General features: G+C 39.0%; 1 protein-coding gene across 1 annotated transcript; it reads right to left on the bottom strand.

Annotated features, from left to right (window-relative positions):
• Positions 1-8,855: 8,855 nt before the first annotated feature.
• On the bottom strand, positions 8,856-16,145 carry LOC146390134 (putative butyrophilin subfamily 2 member A3). Its single transcript, XM_084923184.1, has 5 exons — positions 16,022-16,145; positions 15,474-15,815; positions 10,188-10,475; positions 9,976-10,095; positions 8,856-9,856 (listed from the first exon to the last, which is right to left on the bottom strand). The coding sequence occupies exons 1-5, from the start codon at positions 16,119-16,121 to the stop codon at positions 9,279-9,281; spliced, it is 1,428 nt and encodes a 475-aa protein (XP_084779310.1). The 5' UTR covers positions 16,122-16,145; the 3' UTR covers positions 8,856-9,278.
• Positions 16,146-19,514: the final 3,369 nt, after the last annotated feature.

Raw genomic sequence — 19,514 nt, 5'->3', positions numbered from 1 at the left:
GCAGTGGGGACAGAGCATTTCCTTGATAGATCCCGCACTTGATGCTGACTTGTGCTATGGGCTTGAGGTTGGCCTCCAGTGTTGTACGCCACATCCCCATTGAGTTTTTTTTTTTTTTTTGTAACGGTATGAACAACAGAAGGTGGTGGGTTGGCCAGATGCTGGCCGGTGTGTAAGAATAACTCAGTTGTTTGGTAGTGGCTATGGCGGAGCTTCCACAGAATTAGTAACATTAGCAAGTGGTGGAGGCCAGCAGGTGGATCAGGGAGAGGGGAGGCAGGAGGAGGAGAGACCCGAGGCAGCCGCCGGTCCGACTGTCAGGTGAACTGAACTTCAGGTAAGAAGTTATGACCTGCAGTCTATCTGGGTCAGATATAAACCAAGTTTAGGTGGAGTTTATTTTCGTTGTGCTGACTTTTTACAGTCAGTTACAATAATTTGTGCTGCGTACTAGCTAGCATGACAGAGTTTCTATACAGCTGGGTGGGTGCTATGGTGTTACTGATAGTGAACTTTATTTTATTCATAACGTTAGTTAGTAGAGTTGCCAACCGTCCCATAAAAAGACGGAATCCTCCCGCACACGCATTTCGTGTTGAGCTGAGAAGGGACGCAGTTTTTCCCGGACTTCAGCTAGGATGGAAAAAGACACAAATGTGGAGTTATTCTGTCATTACGCTGCACAGCTGCCTCTTCTTCTCCTCTCATTCTCTCCCCTCCCTCTCCTGTTGTTACTTTAATCATCAAAGGCTTTATGGCTTTAATACCTGGTGGGCCGGTCTTTAGTCAAAATGCCCGGGCTGATTTTTTGTCCCAGTCCAGCCCTGGGCACGACATGCAGTGAATTAATCTGAGAAGGTGCATCAAAAAATAAATGGCCGCGCCAGCGGTGCACATCGCAAATCAGCTTGCATACACACATTAGTTGTTCCTCTTCTTAATGACGGTATCTTAGCTAACAACCCAAACTACCAGATTCAACTTGTAATTGGCTAAAAATAACTTAGCCTACTGGTGAGAGGGACGTTGTTAGCTTTCCACATTCCGACACTTGAAAAGCTTCAGGAGCTTTCCGCTCAGCATCAGCACCACGGAAATATGCAGATACATCCGTAGACTCGAGACACAATGCCTTTTTGGGACTTTCTGGTGTATGGACCAATGTTTTCTGATCAAACCAGAAATCTTTAATGAGCAGCTAGATTTGTCTTGCATTAACTGGCTGAGTTAATGCCAGTTAATGCAACATTGAAGCAGCTGGAATCAATAGATGCGCGTGTTCATGGAGCTGCATTTTCACCTGCTGGACATCACTACCTGACAAGTTTAACTGTCTTCAGAACATTGCAGAGGCCTTATTGACAGTATTTGGCTCTACATATCTGTGTGAGCAGATTTTCTCTCACATGAGTGTCCTCAGGTAGCCGTCTGAATGCTGGACACTTGGAGACCTGTGTCTCTGAATGGGAGACCAAAGATCACATTAACATGTGTGTCTCTGTATTAACAAACATGCCATATTGGCTTAGTTTATTTTTCTTATCATTGTTGTGAGGAGACCATAAATAGCATTTGGATTTTCTGTTGTACAGTTCATTTGATGTTATGGATAAAAAGTGTCTTTTTTTGTTTCAAAATAGCTGATAACTATTCGCTGATAGCTGCCAAAATCTGCAAACAAATATAATTCTATAAAGTGGTTCTATATATTGTGTAACTGTTCATATAGAACGTTATTAAATTTATTGCTAATGCAATTGTAGCCAAGTACAGGATAGGGTAGGGGAAATTAAAGTAAGATGGAGAGAATGGGCCAATAGCTAGATTCATAGGAGGGATAAAGTGAGTTGCGTGGAGAAGAATGACTGGAGCCACAGGTAAAGTTGCTATGAATTGTATTAAACTATTTAGCAACAATTTAACAGCATTTCATGAACAGGAATGAAAACATAAAATAAAATACAGTGACAGCAATAATAATAACAATCAGAAACCTATCTGAGCTCAGATATGTCAGTCTTGCCGGCTTAATAGTCAGTGTTCAGTCAAGTCAGATCCAATAGGTCAAAAGTTTGTGATTGGTGCGATTTCGTCCTACCGCACTGTTGCAATTGTTCGTGAGAGAAGAGCAACCTGCCCTTCTGGGCCAACTCGGAATGGCTGTGGTTCGGTTCAAAGGGAAAGGCTCGCCATCTTCCTCGTCAGGAAGAGATCCAGGTCTCACGATCCCAAAAAAAAAACTAGCCAGCACACTTCTAATGTTCAACTCTCAGAGAGGATCTTGTTCAACTCTCAGAGAGGATCTTGTCCACTTCATCCGCTCCCGCGCAGATCGCGATGGTTTCAAGGTCCGAAATGTTCACAACAAATCAGGTCCGTTTCTCCAAGGTCCATGCAGATCTCCGGTATGGATATTTGCTCAATTTATCAAGTTAATAGTTATTTTCCAGCGAAAAGCTTGGCGGTGAAAATCAGCAATGGTCTCGTGCGCCTCCGTCTCTCTCTGTGTCTGAGCACGTGACGGTACAGAGCAGGGGAAGGCGGGGCTTGTTCCTTCCTAACCAGTAGGGGTGTTAAATATACTCTTTGGGTTTTATTCTTATATTTATAGTATTTATCTTTTATTATTGATTTACTTTTGATCAACTCGGTGATTAACAGAGTAATGATGAATCACAATTAACAATAACAATGTTGTAGTGCATTACTGAGTCGTGTAAACTCACTGGGTTACACAATCATATGGCACACTGACTTCTGAGGAAATTTTAAATGGCACTCATCATCAGAAAGGTTGCCTACCCCTGGTCCTGTTGATCTCAAATAGTTCTAGGCATTCCAGGATCCAGGTGTGGGGCATTGAGTCATAGGCCTTCTTGTAATCAATCCAAGCAGTGCACAGTTTGGTCAGTCTGGTCTTGCAGTCTCGGCTGACTGCTTGGTCTGCCAGTAGCTGGTGTTTTGCGCCTCTGGTATTCTTGCCCATCCCTTTCTCTGCCCCGCTCATGTATTGACCCATGTGCCTGTTCATCTTAGCCGCTATGATGCCTGACAGGAGCTTCCATGTGGTGCTGAGGCAGGTTATTGGTCGGTAGTTGGAGGGGACCGGTCCCTTCTGGGGGTCCTTGAGGATCAGGACTGTCCGGCCTTCGGTAAGCCATTCCGGGTGTCTCTCGTCAACTAGCAGCTGGTGGAGTGCAGTCAGCTTCTTCAGCCAGTAGGCGTGAACCATGTCAGGGCCTGGTGCTGTCCAACTCTTCATACTGGAGACCCTTTCTTGGATATCTGCCACTGTGATGGTTACTGGACCCTGTTCGGGGAGGTCGCTGTGGTCTGCCCTCAGATCCACTAGCCACTGAGCATTGACGTTATGGGTTGCGTCCTTCTCCCATATGCTCTTCCAGTATTGTTCTGCCTCCAGCCTTGGTGGTGCTGTTCCCATATTGTTCCCCTGCCACTGAGAGTACAACTTGGCTGGTTCCGTGGAGAACAGCTGGTTTATTCTCTTGCCTTCTATCTCTCTGGTGTACCTCCTCAAGCGGCTGGCCAAGGCTGTGAGTCATTGCTTGGCAGTTTCCAAGGCCTCACGTATGGACAGCTTCCTGTACTTCTTAGGCACCTTCCTCATCGTGCCTTTCTGCAACTCCAATAGTTGGCTAACCTCCCTCCGTGCTACCTTGATCTTAGCCTCTAGCCTCCTCCTCCTCCTTCTCTTATTTTAGGTGATTTTAACAATTGTAATCTTAAGAAATCAACATAATAGTGATGGGATTTCCGGCTCTTTTTAGAGATCCGGCTCACTAAAAAGAGCCGGCTCTTTTGGCTCCGAACTGGCTCTTCAGGTTGTTTTGTTGCTTTAATTAATTTATCATTAACAATAATATAAAATTATGCAGAAAAGGAATTACTAATGTAAAAAAAGTGGTTTTATTTATAGATGTTTATATATGGCCCCTAGAGACAAAGCACGTACAAACTCTAAAGCATATACAAACTCCAAAACACATTTCTAGCGTTAACTGAACTTCCAAACCAGAGCTACCCAGATCACTTAAATTACACAATTGAAAGCATGTGTGTATTGTTTGTGTATTTATAGACAAGCACTCATATTTATTCAAATAATTTAAAAAAAAGTTCATTTACCTGTTACTACCACACACCAAATCCGGTTGTTGATACTTCCTGGCTTGTGTAGCCACAAGGTAACAAAAGCTCAACACTGCGCCTAGCATCCTGGAGCACTTCTGTTGTCTTTTGTACGTGATTCTGAGTTTGTACGTGCTTCTGAGTTTTTACGTGTTTTGGAGTTTGTACATGCTTAGGAGTTTGTACGTGCTTTGTCTCTAAGGGCCACCATAAATATACTTTATTTATTCACTCCACATAAAATGTAATAAATAAATCATATAATACAAAAAACAACTATTTACATTTTAAACTTTTAACTATTTAAATTTTCAGCTTTTTCCTTTTAAACAAATTTAACGTGAAACAACACAAAACACTGCAAACCACAACACAATTAAATATAAATTAAAATATTAAAACAAAAAGAAGATGCACATTCTCTGTTGTCTGTTGTCATATTGTCTGTCATATGGGCCTGCATGATTTCTGAATCCTTTATCATCTGCAACTGAAAATAGTGGATGATTACTATACCTTTCTAATGTGATGTTGTTGTCCCTCGCTCTTTTTCTCTCTGGCTCTGTTCCTGTGCTACTGCGAGTGTAACTAACGCCCCTCCCCCCTCTGCCCAGCGCAAAGTACAGGCCGCACGTGCGGAGTTTAGCGGAAAAAAGGGCGAGAGAGAGGGTGAGAGAAAGAAAAAAAACCCTCACGGCTCCCAATAAGGAGCCGGCTGGCGTCGTTCACTTCAAAGAGTCGGCTCTAAGAGCCATTTCGTTCGCGAACGACCCGTCACTAGAACATAATTTCTTAAGACTACAATATAATTAAAAAAAATTATATTTCACCTGTCCTACAAGGCGTAACAAAACGCTGGATTTGTGTTATGGATCAATTAAGGAGGAATATAAGTCTGTGGCTGGACCTGCACTATGTTCTTCAGCTCTCCAAAGACATGAAGAATCTGATTCTTAAAAGGAAAATTCATTTTAATGAGTATGACGTTTCCACTATGAGGACATTAAGGAAGGAGGTGAGAGCTGTAATAAAGAAGACTAAGATGAGATATAAAAATAAGAAATGAGTAGTAATTACCTTAACAGAGCTTGGTGTGGTATGAAAACCATCTAAGGGCTACAAACTAAGGGTCACTGTAACATTTCTTAAGATGGGTTTACCTCTGACAAACATTTGGCAGATAATTGTAATAGTTTTTATCTTTATTTTGAGAATCTTGATTGTTTTATGGAGACGAGTACACTAAAAAAAAAAAAGACTACCACTCCCTCATTATTTTGTACTGAGGAGAGGGGCGTAGTTAATGTCTTTAGACACACTAAGATTAAGAGTCCTGGACCTGACAACATCTGTGGGCAGGTACTGAAAACTTGTGCTGATCAGTTGAGTGGGATTTTTCATCACATTTCTTTCACTTTCCCTAGAGTTACAGACAGTACCTACGATTTGGAATAATGCTATCATTGTTCCAGCAGGAAGAGGTGTGGGAGATGCTGTTGTCACACTCATGCATTTCTTGTATAAGCATCTTGAGGGCCCTAACACTCATGCAAGATTATTATTTGCTGACTTTTCGACAAGATTCAACACAATTCAGCCCACCTTACTTGCTGATGGGCTTTATAACCACCTTAAGCTTGATCTTAGTCTGATTAGTTGGGAGCTAGACTTTTTCACTAACAGGTCACAATGCATGAAGGTGAACCATGTACTTTCTGATGTGCTCTCCTCTTCTACTGGATCTCCTCAGGGTTGCTGTCTCTCATACCTTCTTTTAATTCTGTATACGAATGAGCAGTGTTACTAACAGACACATGCTGAAGTTTGCTGATGACCAGTGTTGGGTAAGTTACTTTAAATTAGTAACTTAGGTACATTACTAGTTACTTCCATCAAAAGTAACTCAGTTACTTCAAGTTACTCGTTACTTTCAAAGTAACTAGTTACTAGGGAAAGTAACTTTGGTTTTACTCAGACTTCTCTTGTTAATGTGTTGCTAACTGGATACCCAGCGAGAGTGCCAGTCTTCTAGCTTGCTTACTTGCCACAAGTGCACTGTGCCACCTACCAAAGGAAAAAATAATGTGTATATTTCCACGAGAGAAATCCCACGCCTGGACCGTCGTTGACTGCCGCCATGATTCTAGCCTACGTTACAGCGTCATGTGCGCTTTTTACATCCAACACAAAAACTGCAGTCGTGGTGCTTTTGATTGTACTCAGAACTCAGAAATTCTGCCTTCTGAATAGGAAGATGTGGGTAACACCAGACTGCAGATGAGCTGCATACAGGGCTGGACTGGGACAAAAAATCAGCCCGGGCATTTTGACTAGAGACTGGCCCACCATTGTAGCAAAAATCATAAAGCCTTTGAATGAAAATAAACACTGTTGTGACAGTGATGTACACTGTCTTGATGGTATATATGTATCAATCTATCAATCGTTTGTTGTAAGACTCAGATAATTATTTATTAAAAGCGAGACATTTTAAATGAGAATAAGAAAGTATTTCCTTGTGCCCCCCTCTCCCTGTTAATGCCCTACCTGGCCCCCTGGCAACACTTTGCTAGACCCACCCCTGCACAGTTACCAGCTGTCAGCTAAGTAAAAAAAGGATCCTGGTGTTATTTGTCTCTCAGAAACAGTTCATAACTTCCCTTCAACTCATTCATGTCACCTAAAAGGTAAACCTGTTTCTCCATCACCTGTTCAGCTCTGATGATTCAGTAAGGACATCTCCTGGTTTCATCTTCATGTTTCCCTCTCACCAGATATACAAACCGATATCATGACCAGCAGCTTTACAGCTGTGGCTCCAGCAAACATCAGCTGATACTAGAAAGTAATATTAAATAAATTCTAACAACAGCTGATCAAAAGTGCTGCTGTTGTTTAACGCGACAGCCGGTGGTTTCCTCTTTCTGCCGCAAAGTGGACGATAAATAAACAAGAGGGAAAAGCCGATCAGCTGATCATTGATCAGTTTCATGATTAAAGTAGAAACAGGAGAGGGAGGGGAGAGAATGAGAGAAGAAGAGGCAGCTGTGCAGCAAAGACACAGAATAAATCCAGCTTTGTGTCTTTTTCATTGTAGCTGAAGTCCGGGACAAACTGTTCCTTTTCACCTAAATACGAAACGCGTAATAATTTCTCTGAATACGAGATGATTCCGTTTTTAGGGAACGGTTGGCAACTCTAATAATTAACCATATGAACAAAATAAAGTTCAACATCATTAACATCATAGCACCCACCCAACTGTATAGAAACCCCGTCATGCTAGCTAGCACGCAGTACGAAAAAGTCAGCATAACGAAAATAAACTCCAACTAAACTTGGTTCATATCTGACCCAGATAGACTGCAGGTCATAACTTCTTACCTGAAGTTCAGTTCACCTGACACTCTCGGACCAGCGGCCGCTTCGGGTCTCTCCTCTTGCCTCCCTTTTCCTTCATCCACCTGCTGGCCTCCACCACTTGCTAATGTTACTGAATCTGTGGAAGCTCCGCGATAGCCACCACATGAAGTAACGAGTAACGAGCCTATCTAAATCCCAGTAACGAGTAACGCGTTCCTGATTTTGGCATAATAACTAGTTACCGTGCTCGTTACCACAATAATAACGTAGTTACTGTAACGCGTTACTTAATAACACGTTAGTCCCAACACTGCTGATGACACAGTGATCATTTTGTGGGGGACGAGACAGGCCATGGGCAGGTTGTAGAGGATTTTGTGCATTGGTATGATGAGTCCTTCCTTTCATTAAATGTGTCAAAAACAAAAGACATGATTATTGATTTCAGGAAATCTTCTTACAGTTCATCACCTTACTATTATTAAAGCTGCTGATATTGAGTTTGTGAAGACTTAAAAGCATTTAGGGGCTGTTCTTGACCACAAACTGTTTTGACTGTGTTTTGAGCCTCATGCTGATGTCACTACCAAAGAAGTTCAGAAAAGACTGTTCCTTTTAAGGAAAATTGCATATTTTAAAGTCTCATCTGAATTGCTGGCGTTGTTTTACAGAATTTTATTGAATATGTTATTTCTTTCTGTATCGCTGCTACAGGACCGGAGGACAGCAAAGAGAAAGAAAGAGAAATTAGGAAGAGAGTTAATAGAAGGAGAGGGAAAGAACAATAGAGGAGAAGATGTCACGGTACTGGGTCTGCAACCCAGTATTTGTGTTTCAGACTCTGTAATTATATTATTTGATTATTGTTATCATGGTTTTGGTTTTCTTTAGTTCTTAGTGATTGTAGTCCTTCCTCCCTTAGTATTTATCTTAGCCTGTGTTTAGACTCTGTTCCCATGTCTACTCTATACTTTCCTAAAGCCATCATGTGACAGATCATAACTGCCATAAATGTATACAATTAATAGTAATTGTATATTACTAAATGTATTTTGCAAATAAAGTTAATTCTCCTGATAAGGTACTTCTTTTTTTTTTTTTTTACACAGTTTAAAAATTTTAATGGCATGCTTAATGTTTTTACACAACAAAAACTGATTTCTTTTTCACCAAACAAAAAAGAAATACACACTTGTAGGGAATTTAGAAAGACAAGTTACAGTCAGAAATCTGATTATTATCTCATATTATATAAAATGTAAATAACTTGCACATTAAAAAAGAACAAAGACAATAAAAAGAAGAAAAAAAGAAAACAAAAGTAAAAGTATATGTATGGACTGGTACATGGCACCAAATATGTAAAATGATGTAATATTAGGTTTATATTATTATTAGAATTTTATTAAAATGGAACAATAACACTGTAATGTTCTTTGTGACTGAAAGAGTGCAACTGTCCTTTGGCTCTGAAATGCAGTTGTCATAAATTATATGGCCACTAGAAGTAACTAAAGTTCATTTAAAATTGTGTCACTGGGGTCTCTCAACCAATTTCTGCTGTTGTGTTAAAAATGATTATGACTCTGCTCTCTGTGAAACAAGTACAATTCATATTGTCTTTTCTATAGCTGCTGTTTTGGATTTGGTTTCATCCATGCAATATATCTTGTAGTGCTGTGTTAGAGATTGTAAATGTCTTACTTTTTTAACTGTGATAAATGAATGCTTAAATGAATAATCTGAGCGTTATTTAATGTTCACTTTTATGCCTCTGAATTGCCTGATTGGAACTGTATTTGAACTTCATTTCTCCTCTTCTCTATTTTCTCCTTCTGTGTATGAATTTTGTATAAAGTGTCATCTAACTCTATCTTCTTCTCTGTCATTACATCAACCCCATACAACACTGATTTTCTTTGTGTTTCCTTTTCCTCTATTTCTTTTTCAAGGTTTTCCTTCATTGTTTCAAAATTAGTTTTTGTTTCAATGCCCTCTTCTTCATTTATTTTGTCAGATTTTTTGTCATTTTGTTCTATTTGTTTAATATTGTTTACCAGCTGACTCTGATTTTCATCTTGCTGTTGCTGTAGCTCGAGCAGTTTCAGTTTGAGTTTATGAATATCATTTTCTAAGTCACATTTATGACTCATTAAAAATTGAACCACCATTATCAAATTAAATTTGTCTTCCACTCCTTCTTTAAACCAAGCATTGAGGTTTTCTTGTTCCATATCAAAGTCGACAGTGTCACTACTATCTTCTGTGAGATGCAGTGCTTCTCTTTTTTTCTCAGTGAGGGGCTGACACTCTCTGTGATCAGTGGAAATTTTTGTGTTTCTTCCTGTTGTACAAAAAAAGTCATTTAAATTGACAGAAATACATTATTTTGTCTTTCTTTAATAAGTAATTGATGATTTTTTTTTAGTCACTCTATTTTCATTTTTAGTCAAAAAACTGTACCTTGATGTTTAGAACGATATTTCCAGACAACAGAGACAACTGCAAGAATAAGCAGGACTGTCACAACAACACTTATGATGATGTGACCAGCAGAACTACATGGAGGATTAAATAAATCACCTGTAATGAGAACACACAGAATATCAACAAGTAGCCTGCAGCAATTTTACAAACAAACAAAAAAATATATAACTAAATAACTTGTTTTTTACCTGGAACATGTATGTGTGTCTCTCTGCTCTGGTTGGTGTTCCTCTGCTGGACTCTGCAGGTGATGTTGTTGCTGTGTCTCTTCTCCACAGTCACTCTGCTGCTGACAGTATAGAGGTCATCAGGACCTCTGAGGGTCTCTGTAGGTCCAGCAGAGAGGAGGTTTCCCTCACCGTCCAACCACAGCAGCTCAGGCTCTGGATACCAGCCTGCAGACTCACACTGTAACACCACTTTACTATTGTCCTCACTATTTCTCATTAAAGTGATGATAAGTGATGAAACTACACCTAAAGATTAGGAAAAGAGAAAACACATTAGTGTTGCTACCAGTTACAGTCACCAAAGAGCTTTTAAATAAAAGCTAATAAATATATAGATAATAAAATAAATACATTTTAAAGTTTAAAATTCTGGGAAATGTATTGACTACTTTTACACCAATCATATTTGAACCACTGAATAGTGACCTGCCCTGCTGTCAATACATAAGGTACTGACATTCATTTAGGGGCTTCTTTAACATATAAACAATCAAGCAGTTGTAATTGCACTCCCGACTGCTTTATTTTCATTTCACTTCAATTCAGCTTTACTTATATAGCGCCAAATCACAACAACAATCACTGTTGAGCCAACCATCCCTTTAACGTTAACTAGTAATGACTTCATAAACTTCTTCACAAATAAAATTTTAATCATTAGAGAAAAAATTACCAATAATCATCCCACAGATGTAATATTATCTACAGCTACTTTCAGTATCTTTGATATTCATTTAGACTCTTTTTCTCCAATTGATCTTTCTGCGTTAACTTCAATAATTACTTCCTCCAAACCATCAACATGTCTTTTAGACCCCATTCCTACAAAACTGCTCAAAGAAGTCCTGCCATTAATTAATGCTTCAATCTTAAATATGATCAACTTCTCTCTAATAATCGGCTATGTACCACAGGCCTTCAAGCTGGCTGTAGTTAAACCTTTACTCAAAAAGCCATCTCTAGACCCAGCAGTCTTAGCTAATTATAGGCCAATCTCCAACCTTCCTTTCATATCAAAAATCCTTGAAAGAGTAGTTGTCAAACAGCTAACAGATCATCTGCAGAGGGATGGCTTATTTGAAGAGTTTCAGTCAGGTTTCAGAGCTCATCACAGCACAGAAACAGCTTTAGTGAAGGTTACAAATGATCTTCTTATGGCCTCTGACAGTGGACTCATCTCTGTGCTTGTCCTGCTAGACCTTAGTGCAGCGTTCGATACTGTTGACCATAATATCCTATTAGAGCGATTAGAACTTGCTGTAGGTATTACAGGTACTGCACTGCAGTGGTTTGTATCATATCTATCTAATAGACTCCAATTTGTTCATATAAGTGGAGAGTCCTCTTCACACACTGAGGTTAATTATGGAGTTCCACAGGGTTCAGTGCTAGGACCAATTCTGTTTACATTATACATGCTTCCCTTAGGCAGCATCATTAGAAGACATAGCATACATTTTCACTGTATGCAGATGACACCCAACTCTATCTGCCCATGAAGCCAGATAACGCACTCCAATTAGTTAAACTGCAGGAATGTCTTAAAGACACAAAGACCTGGATGGCCGCTAACTTTCTGCTTCTTAATTCAGATAAAACTAAGGTTATTGTACTCGGCCCTGAAAATCTTAGAAATATGGTATCTAACCAGATTCTTACTCTGGATGGCATTACCTTGGCCTCCAGTAACGCTGTGAGGAACCTTGGAGTCATTTTTGACCAGGATATTTACGTTAATGCACATATTAAACAAATATGTAAGACTGCTTTCTTCCATTTGCGCAACATCTCTAAAAGTTAGAAATATCCTGTCTCAGAGTGACGCTGAAAAACTAGTTCATGCATTTATTACTTCTAGGCTGGACTACTGTAATTCATCATTATTATTATTATCATTATTATTATCATTATTATCATTATTATTATTATTATTATTATTATTATTATTATCAGGATGTCCTAAAAACTCGCTGAAAACCCTTCAGCTAATCCAAAATGCTGCAGCAAGAGTTCTGACAGGAACTAGAAAGAGAGAGCATATTTCTCCTGTATTGGCTTCCCTTCATTGGCTTCCTGTTAAATCCAGAATTGAATTCAAAATCCTGCTCCTCACATACAAGGTCTTAAATAATCAGGCCCCATCTTATCTTAATGACCTTGTAGTACCATATCACCCTATTAGAGCACTTCGCTCTCGCTCTGCAGGCCTACTTGTTGTTCCTGGAGTATTTAAAAGTAGAATGGGAGGGAGAGCCTTCAGTTTTCAGGCCCCTCTTCTGTGGAACCAGCTTCCAGTTTGGATTCGGGAGACAGACACTATCTCTACTTTTAAGATTAGGCTTAAAACTTTCCTTTTTGGTAAAGCACATAGTTAGGGCTGGACCAGGTGACCCTGAATCCTCCCTTAGTTATGCTGCAATAGACGTAGGCTGCCGGGGGATTCCCATGATGCATTGAGTTTTCCCTTTCCAGTCACCTTTCTCACTCACTATGTGTTAATAGACCTCTCTGCACTGAATCATATCTGTTATTAACCTCTGTCTCTCTTCCACAGCATGTCTTTTATCCTGTCTTCCTTCTCTCACCCCAACCGGTCGCAGCAGATGGCCGCCCCTCCCTGAGCCTGGTTCTGCCGGAGGTTTCTTCCTGTTAAAAGGGAGTTTTTCCTTCCCACTGTTGCCAAAGTGCTTGCTCATAGGGGGTCATATGATTGTTGGGTTTTTCTCTGTATCTATTATTGTAGGATCTACTGTACAATATACAGGGAGTGCAGAATTATTAGGCAAGTTGTATTTTTGAGGAATAATTTTATTATTGAACAACAACCATGTTCTCAATGAACCCAAAAAACTCATTAATATCAAAGCTGAATGTTTTTGGAAGTAGTTTTTAGTTTGTTTTTAGTTTTAGCTATTTTAGGGGGATATCTGTGTGTGCAGGTGACTATTACTGTGCATAATTATTAGGCAACTTAACAAAAAACAAATATATACCCATTTCAATTATTTATTTTTACCAGTGACACCAATATAACATCTCCACATTCACAAATATACATTTCTGACATTTAAAAACAAAACAAAAACAAATCAGCGACCAATATAGCCACCTTTCTTTGCAAGGACACTCAAAAGCCTGCCATCCATGGATTCTGTCAGTGTTTTGATCTGTTCACCATCAACATTGCGTGCAGCAGCAACCACAGCCTCCCAGACACTGTTCAGAGAGGTGTACTGTTTTCCCTCCTTGTAAATCTCACATTTGATGATGGACCGCAGGTTCTCAATGGGGTTCAGATCAGGTGAACAAGGAGGCCATGTCATTAGTTTTTCTTCTTTTATACCCTTTCTTGCCAGCCACGCTGTGGAGTACTTGGACGCGTGTGATGGAGCATTGTCCTGCATGAAAATCATGTTTTTCTTGAAGGATGCAGACTTCTTCCTGTACCACTGCTTGAAGAAGGTGTCTTCCAGAAACTGGCAGTAGGACTGGGAGTTGAGCTTGACTCCATCCTCAGCCCGAAAAGGCCCCACAAGCTCATCTTTGATGATACCAGCCCAAACCAGTACTCCACCTCCACCTTGCTGGCGTCTGAGTCGGACTGGAGCTCTCTGCCCTTTACCAATCCAGCCACGGGCCCATCCATCTGGCCCATCAAGACTCACTCTCATTTCATCAGTCCATAAAACCTTAGAAAAATCAGTCTTGAGATATTTCTTGGCCCAGTCTTGACGTTTCAGCTTGTGTGTCTTGTTCAGTGGTGGTCGTCTTTCAGCCTTTCTTACCTTGGCCATGTCTCTGAGTATTGCACACCTTGTGCTTTTGGGCACTCCAGCGATATTGCAGCTCTGAAATATGGCCAAACTGGTGGCAAGTGGCATCTTGGCAGCTGCACGCTTGACTTTTCTCAGTTCATGTGCAGTTATTTTGCGCCTTGGTTTTTCCACACGCTTCTTGCGACCCTGTTGACTATTTTGAATGAAACGCCTGATTGTTCGATGATCACGCTTCAGAAGCTTTGCAATTTTGAGACTGCTGCATCCCTCTGCAAGATATCTCACTATTTTTGACTTTTCTGAGCCTGTCAAGTCCTTCTTTTGACCCATTTTGCCAAAGGAAAGGACGTTGCCTAATAATTATGCACACCTGATATAGGGTGTTGATGTCATTAGACCACACCCCTTCTCATTAGAGAGATGCACATCACCTAATATGCTTAATTGGTAGTAGGCTTTCGAGCCTATACAGCTTGGAGTAGGACAACATGCATGAAGAGGATGATGTGGACAAAATACTCATTTGCCTAATAATTCTGCACTCCCTGTAAAGCGCCTTGAGGTGACTGTGTTGTTGTGATTTGGCGCTATATAAATAAAATTGAATTGAATTGAATTGGATACAACAAGCCCTGTCCTCAAATGGCCATGCCACAACCATCAGAAGCCAAATGATTTCCTGCCTATATATCCCTGTCTCAGGCACAAAAGGAGTTTTAGAGAACTAGTTTTAATGTTGGACCTAACACATTGTCTAAAACTGCTTATCAGCTACCTTTGTACTTCCATTCGATAAATGGTGCCACCTTACCAACACTAACTACAATAAAACAAAATAAGACATTACACCACTTTTGATATTGTTATTGATTGCATTCATTGAAGCTGTCTTTGACTTATTATTACAAGCTATCTTTAATTTATGAGTGAACCTTTCCTAAATTTATTCCAGTACTAATGCAACAACAAGGATTCACTTGTTTTAATTGTTAACAATAATTTTGAATGGATTCAATATATATGTAATAAAACAACAGAATGCAAAAAAAACTAGAGCAAAATGTTTATGTGGAAATTGATTTATATAAACATTGGCTCACTTTGTAAAATAGAATAAAGAGGCCACAGTGTGTCTTTTAGCTGAGAAAACACTTCATCTAAAAAATGGCAATTAATAACTTTCCCTTTCAGTGATGATGTGCAGATTTTTCTTTCCAGTTTGTCATCATTTTGAGCACAAATATTGACTCTACACTGAATACAAATTGTTATTGGTTTTATTTTAGTGTTATTCTGTATGTTCTTTTGCATATATGTGTTAAATAATAGTGCAGCATAACATGTTTATTTTACCCTTATAATTTTTTACTACTAACATTGTACTTTTTCTAAACTAAATAATGACTGATGATTTTCAACATTAGATATCATTTTGACCTTTCTGTACAAGGACGATATCTCCACTTACCAACAACAAGCTCAACACTGGCTTGTCCACTAAGGGCAGGAATGAAGCATTTGTATGATCCCCTATCTGACAGTTTCACTTTGGAGAGTTTTAGTGAAATGTCTCCGAGCTTCAGGTTGTTAATGGGTAGTGATGTTCTTTCCATATAGGCTTCATTTTTTTTATTCACAAGCTCCACGCCGCCACGCCAAACATGCACAAATTTAGGTGTGAGGTCAGATCGTGTCCACTCTACTGTCATATCAGCAGCATTCACAGCAGGATCCAGATGACATGGTAACACAGTGTCATCACCAACTATTGCCACAACTGGGTCAGATGGACCAACCACCTGAGACACACCTAAAGGAAGATTACAAATACGTGTTAAACATGTTAAAAAAAAGGTTCGGAAGCCCAGGTGATGTAACTCTTTTAAATTTGCTGTTTTACTCTATGACATAAATTAAACGGCTGATATTTAATCAATAACATAAATATCTGTGTAATTAATAGACTTTGATGTTTTGTATAATTTGTGTAACTTCATGAACATAAGACTTATTTACCTCCACAAAACTGAAAGAAAAAAATAGAGTGATGAAAAAGAAAGACACAGATGGCCCCAAGTGGCATTTTACAGCAACATCCATCCTTCAGGTGAAACATTGTAGAAGTTTGAACACTGAAATGAAAAATATGGGAAAAAAATCATAAAGAAATTGCACATTAATCATACAAATAATCACTATAAACAATTATGATTTGGCTTTTCACATCACAATTGTAGACATATAAAACATATTGAGGCAACTGTCATTGTGTCATTGTGTGTGTGTGTCAACTACCAAATAAACAAATTGAAAACAAATCTTTTTCTGGCCAGACGCGTGGCAGCACTTCTGCTATAATTTTGTTTGTATTTAACAAAATTAAAAATGCAGACATAAGTGTACACATTAGTTTCTGACTGCTAGTTAAAATTGTTTTCTTTACAAATACCTCTCTCATTGAACCAACAGAGCCAATCCCTCAACATGTTTGTACTCTCTGCTCATATTGCCTTCATATGAATTCATTTTTTGTTTTTTTGTCCAAAGAATGTATTTGGACATTGCACTCAGCAACAAACAAATCCTCCCTAACAAAAAAGTGACTTCAAGGGCCAAATTGCGTTATATTTCTTCAATATACGGGCCGCAAGTAGGGGTGACGTGGGCCGCAAGAGGCCCCCGGTCCGTGAGTTTCAGACAGCAGCTTCAATTGAATGATCATACGACACAGATGCTAAAATTGTAGAATGTGTTCTCAGTTATAATTCTCCATACATGTATTTTTCAGGGGTATAACAACTTAAAACACTACAAAGGCTGAACAGTTAAGTCCAGGCTACATGGTTCACACAGTCAGCTTGATATGCTGTTGATAATTCACTCTCAGAGTGGCAGTGCCTGTGCCATATTTATATAATACTGATACTTCATTTGTAAAATATTATATTGCATATCAGATGTACCAATGAGAAAATATATTAAATATTATGATACTCATATATATCTTATATACACATTTATATCAACTTTTTTCTGTGGTCTACTTTCCCCTAGCTCTCCAGTCACAAGATCATATGACATGACTTCAAGCACTTTTGCATCCTCCTTTCAAGGTCTGTGTGCAGAAGGCAGGAAGGGAGGAACCAGAAGCAGACTCCAGGATGTAAAACTTAAACTCAAAAACCCTCAGCTTTATTGCTTGCACAAGTCAAAATAAAACCAAACCGGAAAAACTGTGAACAGAACACACAGGTGAGTATAAGGGTACTTATACTCGGAGGAAAACACGGACGATAAATACAAGGAGTAAACGAGGGAATGAGGGCCAGGAGGGAAACACAGATAACACTAATTAAACAGGCGAGACCGGGGAGACGTAAAATTAGAAACACTGCCATGGGTCAAGGGACCGTCAAAGTAAAACAGGAAACACACAGCAGGGGCAAGGACTTCACACTGAACAAAGGGACCACGGAGCACAGAGACAACAGTGACATGACATACAAAACAGAAACCAAAACACAAGTAATCATAAACCACAATGAAATCACGGATTAATAATAATAATAAAACAAAAGTCAAAACACTGGGTCACCGACCCAGGACCGTGACACTCCATATTCACTCGGTCAAATGTAGAAAACAAACAGACTAAAAGGTTTGGAGAGATTGAACAAATGATTAAAAGCATTTTATGCAACCAATCATTTCCCTACTGATCATTTTAAATGAAATTTAAAGTATTATTAAAGCCTACTTGCCCCACACAGTCACAGGATGCAGTCAGTTTCTCTGTCAAAGTCCACTGAAATGACCTCATCTGTTAATCATTGATCTGTACCTTGTTTGATATGGCATATCAGAGCATTTAGAGTTTACTGGCTGTGTTGCCTGTGTGGGTGTGTCCTACCCTCTTTCCAGCCTAATGTACCACCTCTGTGTAGAGCTGTTTCTCCACAGAGAGGAGGTACCCTGGCAATTAGTACTTAAGGCCAGAGAGCCTTTGTGTTATAGCCTGTGGACTGAGATTGTTCTTGTAAAATCTTTCAACCTGGACAATCCTATGTGCAGTCTTTAGATATATTTTGGCAAGCTTTCAAATAATTTATTTTCCAAAAAGGAGGAATGTTGTCTCATTTCACTCTGTACTGTACCACTGTACATGGCTGAAATGACAATAAAAAACACTTAACTTGATATACTAAACAGTATATGAATGGGACATTGGTGGTGATTAAAGTTTTGGACAAACATCAGCAACAAAACTGATTTCACTGCATTATTTTGTTTTTGTAGTGCCGAATACTCCTTGACACCTACGTGTACAAAAATGCCCCCATTAACTTATTATACCATTATATTATACCATTAACATTAAAACCACATTTTTTTTTATCCTCTCTGCCATTTTAGTATAAAACCATGCATTCTGTAATGTCAGTATTTCATTTTGAGGAAAGGTTGTGATATTTAAATACACAGGAGTTGACGAGGGGACGGGAAACACATGGGGACACAGCTGATACATGTGTCCCTATGACCATGTGGCGTGATGACATCACAGGAAAAAATGTGAACCTAAAACAATGAACACAGAACACAAGACCTCTTCAAAGTAAAACAGGAACCATAAGATGCAGACATGACCCGATATGATAAGAGCGTGAGCAGTACTTGGTATTTATTATTGTATTTTTTTTTTTCCATTGTGCAATATGTTGTTGTTTTTTTCCCGATGTGCCATTTCCGCTCAGATGTGCAATTTCCATAGTCGTTCCACCCTTATTTATTATTTATTATATTCTAGTGTACATAGTGTTCCTCTCTCTCTCTCTCTCTCTCTCACTCAAAGTTAAGCAATATTGCATAACTTTTTAATAGTATATATTTTTTACTCATATATATATATATATATATATATATATATATATATATATATATGTATATATATATATATATATATATGTATATTCTTCCTTTGTATATTGTTTTTTACATTCACACCTTGTGGTCTTGTTACATAATTTCATTGGGCAAGCAAGTGTACTATGACAATAAAAGTTCTAATCTTCTAAGTCTAAGTCTAGAAGAACTCACTCATAAGTCCAGTACGCTTAGTATGGTACACACCATTGGTGTAATTTTTTTGATGGTGTCCAAGTTTCTGTTGGTGGGACTTCCAGGATTATGGAAATATAAAGAAACATTCACCATGCGAAGTCAAAATCTACCCAACAAACTGGAAAAGCACACCAGTCATCTTAAATGCAACTGCATTCTTGAATGTTCTGTCACTGTAGAAAAAAAGTAGACTAGTACTTCTCTTTCTGTTAACTTTATAGTGACATTTGTCAATGACAGGTAAGACTTTTTTTGTTCGTAAAATTCATTTACTGCTACTGTACTGAATAGCAGGCACAATATTGTATCCAAGTGTATTCTGCAATAGCTTCTGCTATCCTCAATAAATGTATGTTGATGCATGTCAGCTGATGTAATCATAGTTTTA

The sequence above is a fragment of the Perissodus microlepis genome, chromosome 3, assembly GCF_051167445.1.
Source record: "Perissodus microlepis isolate ML-2025 ecotype Zambia chromosome 3, ASM5116744v1, whole genome shotgun sequence".
Taxonomy (NCBI): Eukaryota; Metazoa; Chordata; class Actinopteri; order Cichliformes; family Cichlidae; genus Perissodus; species Perissodus microlepis.
This window is presented reverse-complemented; position numbering and strand designations above follow the sequence as displayed.

Bases quoted from the DNA above. Each gene is read 5' to 3' on its own strand.
- LOC146390134 (XM_084923184.1), bottom strand. From the start codon at position 16,121: ATGTTTCACCTGAAGGATGGATGTTGCTGTAAAATGCCACTTGGGGCC. The intron at 15,816-16,021 runs GTAAATAAGTCT...ATCTTCCTTTAG, and splicing joins TTTCTTTCAGTTTTGTGGAG to GTGTGTCTCAGGTGGTTGGT. The intron at 10,096-10,187 runs GTAAAAAACAAG...TTCTCATTACAG, and splicing joins GACACACATACATGTTCCAG to GTGATTTATTTAATCCTCCA.